Source organism: Citrus sinensis, chromosome 8 (genome assembly GCF_022201045.2).
Source record: "Citrus sinensis cultivar Valencia sweet orange chromosome 8, DVS_A1.0, whole genome shotgun sequence".
Classification (NCBI taxonomy): Eukaryota; Viridiplantae; Streptophyta; class Magnoliopsida; order Sapindales; family Rutaceae; genus Citrus; species Citrus sinensis.
In genome coordinates this window covers 20,616,800-20,622,971 of record NC_068563.1, presented here as the reverse complement: position 1 = coordinate 20,622,971, position 6,172 = coordinate 20,616,800, and the positions used below count along the sequence as shown (strand labels likewise).

Genomic DNA, 6,172 nt, shown 5'->3' with positions numbered 1-6,172 from the left:
AAAAAGGACCAAATACTAAATAAATAAAAGAAATTAGATTTTCTATTATGTTTATAATAAGTAACATTTATACCCTCCACTATTAATTGTTTGTTTTAACTATTTTTTTACGAAAACGTAATTAAATGATACTTTATAGTACGTCTTATAATTTAAATTATTGTAAGTGAAAGCGAAAAGTATCATAATATTCGAAGAAAAAAGAGAGAGAATGATAGTTTATTTCATTTAATTTTTGTCGAATAAATATTTACAACTATTTTTTTATGAAAACGTAATTAAATGATACTTTATAGTACGCCTTATAATTTAAATTATTGTAAGTGAAAGCGAAAAGTATCATAATATTCGAAGAAAAAAGAGAGAGAATGATAGTTTATTTCATTTAATTTTTGTCGAATAAATATTTACAACTAATATCACATATTTAAAGAGAAATTTTATCAACAATTTGAATTATAAATTCTTATAATATTCAAACATCATAATATATAATTAGAACTTAAAATACAAAATTTAGAATTTAGAACTTATAACTCAAAATACAAAACTTAGATTCAATGATTGAGAGACCCAATATCACAACACACAAATTTTTAGTGAAACTTGTTGTAGCTGATTAAAAAAAGATAGACAAAATCAAGTATTTGATGTATGCGCATTGCATGGCATATGTAATTTAAAACTAAAAATGGCTGTGCAATATGCAAAATCGAAATTGAAAAGAAGAATGCAAAGCACAAAATACCGGGTAATTCATTTTCGGATCGACCCGTTTTACGTAAATCACATGAATCCGATTGCCCGACCCGATACGATGCAATTCAAACTCACTGGTCACTGCGATTTCAATCTTCTTCTAAGTACTCCCGAGGCCAAGAAAGGGGAAAAAAATTTTCTTTAAAACCCTATATCAAAAATTCGTTGCATACACGTAGAATCATCAAAGCAAATGGCGATGACTGTCTCCAATGTGTTTCACTGCCCAAAGGCAGAAGTTTCTCTAAGGAATTTTAATTCCAGAGCCTCAATTTCGCGATTCCCGCCTTCTTTTGTTAGGTAACTCACTCAATCTCATGACAAATCCTCTTTTTTCTTTAAAAGGTTATCGCTTTTCTTTTCTTTTCATTCTTTGTTATTCAAACACTGAACCTTTTTATTTTTATAAGAGCTAAAGTGTGTATTTTTCACTTAAATGATGCTTTTTGTGTTAATGTACTTGGATAAGGTGGGATGTGTCAGCGAGGTTTAATTGTGAATTTTATCATTATTTTACCAAATAATTTATCTTATTGGGTTTGTAAAGTGAAACCAATGTCAAAAGTCAGCATATATGGGGCGTGTTTGGGATTGAATTGGCTACTGTAAAATGTAATCACTAATTATCAAGGATTTTGTTTCTGAGACCCCCTCAAAAAAAAAAAAAAAAAAAATCAAGTGAGTGGATGATTTATTAACGGTAGTTGTGAAGTAACAATGGGTGTTTACTGATAGAACTACAGCTGTTGTGCTTTCACAATTTAGCAGGAGAACAACAATTACAGGCATACATATAGCTTATGCAATATGCAACTAGCTTTTTCTAGAACTGAAGATGCTTTTGGTTATATGATTATTTCTCTCTCTGTCTCTGTCTCTCTCTCTCTCTCTCTCTCTCTTTTTGACTCAATGATGTGATGGTAAGAGTGTCGTTGAAGTTTCAGTTCATAATGTTTAGTTTGTGAGTATGCAAGTACTTTGTTTTTGCTCCTTGGGTCCTTCCTCAGCCTTGAATTGAACACATAACTATAACGGCTGGTTTTTGAATTTAACAGGTTTCCTAGAGCAGTTTCATGGGACAGAAGTGTGACTTGTGCTGCGGCATCAGCAACAGGGAGTTCAAATTCAGACAGTGAGTTAAATCCATATGAGGTAATGTTGGCATGTATTAATTTTGAGTTTTGCAGAATTTGGAAGTGAATGAATCATTGGGTATGAGTGTATGGTTGATAATTGTTTTTCTGAAATGTTTGTGTTTTTAAGGTTTTGGGTGTCAATCCTATTGAGGGATTTGATATGGTCAAGGCAGTGTATGCAAAGAAACGCAAGGAAGCTGAAAGAAACAATGACGAAGCAACTGCTGCACGAGTGGGTGATGGGGCTCGGCTCTTTTCTCTTTATATAAAGCGAAGAAAAAAAATTGTTTTATTGACATCCTGATTCATAAATTTGAATCTGTGTAGAAAATGAGAAAGTATCCTTACACTGGGGGATCTTGTGATTTGTGAATGTTTTCCAGCTTGAGAAGGCATATGACAAACTCATGATGGAACAATTGAGTAAGCGGAAGAAGGGTGTGACTTTTGGTTCCTTTAAGGTGCTGTACCTGTCTTTGATTATTTAAAGTTTCTTTCTTTTGATAAATTTTATGTCATGTTTAATCCAAAGGCCATCTTGGAGGGTGCTTGATTGTGGACAACTGTATTTAGAATAATATTTTGTGGTGATGGTTAATTTTCAAGCTTAGATAAAATGTCATCATCTTTTGAGCTTGCAGAGAGAACTACTTTTCCCTTAAAATTTTGGTTATATTTTATCATTTTTTCCTTAGGGCAGAGGGTTTGAGTGGGTGGGAGGGAAGGGAGGATATGGTGAGATCTAAGTATAGGAAAAGAAATATTAAGGACTTGTTTGCCTTTAATTAACCGAATATAAAATAACATGAAAATTGACATACAACAAATTTGAATATCTACAACTTTTGCTTGTAGACTTGAATTATCTAATGACATATGTTTTATGTAAATCACTGTTCTACTCATTTATGCCCTTGGTTTATCAAAATATTTTTGTTTCATTAATTTTTTTGTGTGCACATAAATGATTCTTGGCTTCTTGCAGGCACCCTTTTGTTACATAAAATGATTGTCTTTACTTTATACTTGCACAATGCAGGTTTCGAAGGAGATAAAATTTGCAGATAAGCAACCTATTTTTCCATGGGGGCCAAGGTTTGTGATTGCTGATCAAGGATACTAAAATATTTCTTCTAGCGTTATCTGCTTATTATTATTATTATTATTATTATCATTATTATTATCGACAATATAGCTCTTACTTTGGATCAAAATATGTTTTCAGGTTTGCCAAGTCCAGTCCACAAGACATACGTATCAATTTGGCAATATCTGCTGCATTTGTGAGTGGTGATATGTTTGTCTTCTTTCTTCCTCTTTTTGTTTTGCCCACTGTTTTTGGAGATGAAAAGAAACTGCAGAACCTACTATACAACAATTTTTGAACTTTGTATTTGGCTCATATGCTTCCTTCACCAGTATAATTATTGAATTGTTTGTTTAAGAAGCTTTCTAACGGTTAAATTAGAGCTTTATTTCCTACAGTATAACCTCTAGAAATTAATAGTGTTGGGACCATATAAAATCTCTTAATTAAAAGAGATATTAACTAACCAATAAATTAATAATTTATCAAATAATGGAGTGCAATTACAATTCAAAGAACATGCATTTAGTTAGCTAAAATTTCATTGTATTTTACCATCTAATCAATTGAATATGAATTAATTCGCTAAATATGCATTAAATAAATTGGAAAAAAAAATATATTGTATTTATCTACTTATTTACATCTTGGATTACCCTAAAATGATGTAGGTTCAGAGGTTTCAAGTTTAGGAAAATCGTTGCTAACATCATTGAAAATTCTGCTGATGATGAAGCTCAGGATGATACAATAGCTTCGAAGCCAGTTATGTGAAAGGAAGCCCTCAAATCATAAACAACACTTCATAATTTTTTATTGCAATTCGAAAATTCATCTCCAAAACTTCTAGATGCAATTAGCAAAATTAGAGATGAGATCCAACTATATTTAAATTTGAATAAAAAAAAAGTAACAATAGATTAAAAAAATTAATAATACTGTAAATAAAATATCATAGTCAATTATATTCGTAATTTTAGCAAATTATTAACTTAAAATATGGAGGAGAACATAAACTTATGTAAGGGCTTTAAGAAAAAGTGTTATCGTATTAATTTATCAAAATTATTAATTGAGCCTATTGGCCAAAGTCGGGATCGTAAAAATTATTATATAATAGTGGATAGTAATTTATGGAGTATTTTAGTATAGAGGTTATACCATATTTTGATTTCCATGCTCCTTTTTTTTTACCTCTTGCAGACAGCTTGGATTGCTATCAAACGCTATGCTGAGTACAAACCATTGCAGTTTTTGGCTTTTGCATTTGTTTATCGATTTTTTGAGAAGTTGAAAAGCTTTGAGCCAGCTGTATCACCAACATATACAGTGAGTTGTTAGGCTTGCCTTTATCGTCTTAAACAACAAATTTTAAACTATCTTTTTTATCTTATGTGTCATCATTTGAATAGAAATTTTTTACGATGCCCATCCATTTAAATTACTCTGATCTTTTACAATGTTTGAGTTGATCTTGGCTGCAGGAAGAAGGTGACGATGATGGGCGAGCACTTCGAATGGGAAAACGGCTTCTTCGCTGTCTTGCACTAGTTTTTGGTGTTATTGCTGTTTCCTCTCTGGTATGACATATTGTCAAACTTCTTGTTGTTTGTCTAAAATTATTTATTGATATGGTTCATATATCCGTTGGATTGCTTTTTGTTTGTTGTAATATGCAGTCGCTTCACAGTATATGATAACATAAAAAACTCTTTGAATAGAAATGCTGGAATAATCGTCAAAGAACAACCTAGATCAACTCGATACCTGTCCTGGCTGCTTGAACAAACCTTCATTTGCGGTGTCTGTAATAACATTCGGTTTGCAAATATTTCTACAGGACTGTTAAAGAACAACCTAAGCTCAACCTGCTCGCTGTCCCGGCACAATATATCTTAATATTAGAGATTGTTAGTCATTGTTAACTTTAAACAAGTACTGTCTTGAAGTTTTCGTAGTAGTTTCCTCTTCTTTCTAACCTCAGCACTAAATTCTAATTTCCTGCTCCATTCATCGTGCAGGCATACACTGGTATTTTGAATTTGATTGAATATGCAGGTGGTTTCATACCTGCTTTTCTCTTCGATAACCAGGTAATGACACTTTTAGCTTATTTTCTTCATTAAAAGGCCTTATGTAAATAACGGTTGTACTAACAAGGAAACTAGTAAGATGAGTTCTGCCTGTGCATGATTATTATTGTTATCTGTTGATCCCTTTGCGACAAAAGACATCAAACAATTCCTCCTTGCATCACTGTATTCATATGTGATCTTCTGAATATCTGTTGCTCTTGCTCATGGGTTGAAGATTATTATTGTTATATGTTGATCCCTGATGACGAGTTTTTGTGTGCAGGAATTGATAGTCACTGGTTCATCAGCTGTCTTGCTCTTCATAATGGCATCATATTATCGGTGATGAATCTGCTGTAGAGGATTTGGGGACTTGAAAAGCCAAGCCTACAGCACAGGGTTGGTTGGATCAATGCTTAATTTGGCTGTGAAATTTTGTCAAAAAATGAGATTCTGATCTTTTAATATGAACATTAAACTTAGCAGAGTAATTTCAGCAATTAATATCACTTGTATGTGTCTGTAAGTTGCAAGTCCATGGTTCCTTCCCTTTGCATTCGCGCGTCTCCTTTTACTGTCCTTTAGGCCCTATTTATTACGCTATCGAATTATATTATATTTAGCACAGTATCGTGTTTAGTGTAGTTGGATTGAATAGAAACAATAATTTTATTATTCATATTTATTTTTAAATTATTTAATTAAATAAGTACTATTGATGAAATGGCAACTCACAAAATACGAAGAATAAAAATCAATTTTAATTATAAATACCTAATTTTTTTAATTTATGATATCAATATTGTAATTACAACGTAATAATTTAAAAGATTTTGTACTAAATTAATTGAAAAAGTTAACAACATATTTTAAACATTTGCTTAAACAATAAATTTATATATGTAAATCTAAAATTATATTATTATTTAATATTTTAATAGTTTAAAATAATATTACAATTTAATCTGAATTGAATTATAATATTTATAATACCAGTTACATTAAATTAACAATTAATTAAATGAGGAAATGTCCAATTTTTTTTTTGAAAGGAAAATAATTCATTCAACTCAAATAAGATAGAAGGAACATAAGTTTTTAAGGGAATGATCATC

General features: G+C 31.1%; 1 protein-coding gene across 1 annotated transcript; it reads left to right on the top strand.

Moving 5' to 3' along the window:
- Positions 1-853: 853 nt before the first annotated feature.
- On the top strand, positions 854-5,613 carry LOC102612297 (protein CHLOROPLAST J-LIKE DOMAIN 1, chloroplastic). The gene is made up of 10 exons (XM_006487658.4): positions 854-1,059; positions 1,815-1,911; positions 2,023-2,127; positions 2,279-2,356; positions 2,935-2,990; positions 3,121-3,178; positions 4,186-4,311; positions 4,467-4,562; positions 5,004-5,075; positions 5,341-5,613. Exons 1-10 carry the CDS (start codon positions 953-955, stop codon positions 5,401-5,403), a joined length of 858 nt encoding a protein of 285 aa, XP_006487721.2. The 5' UTR covers positions 854-952; the 3' UTR covers positions 5,404-5,613.
- The last annotated feature ends 559 nt before the right edge of the window (positions 5,614-6,172 follow it).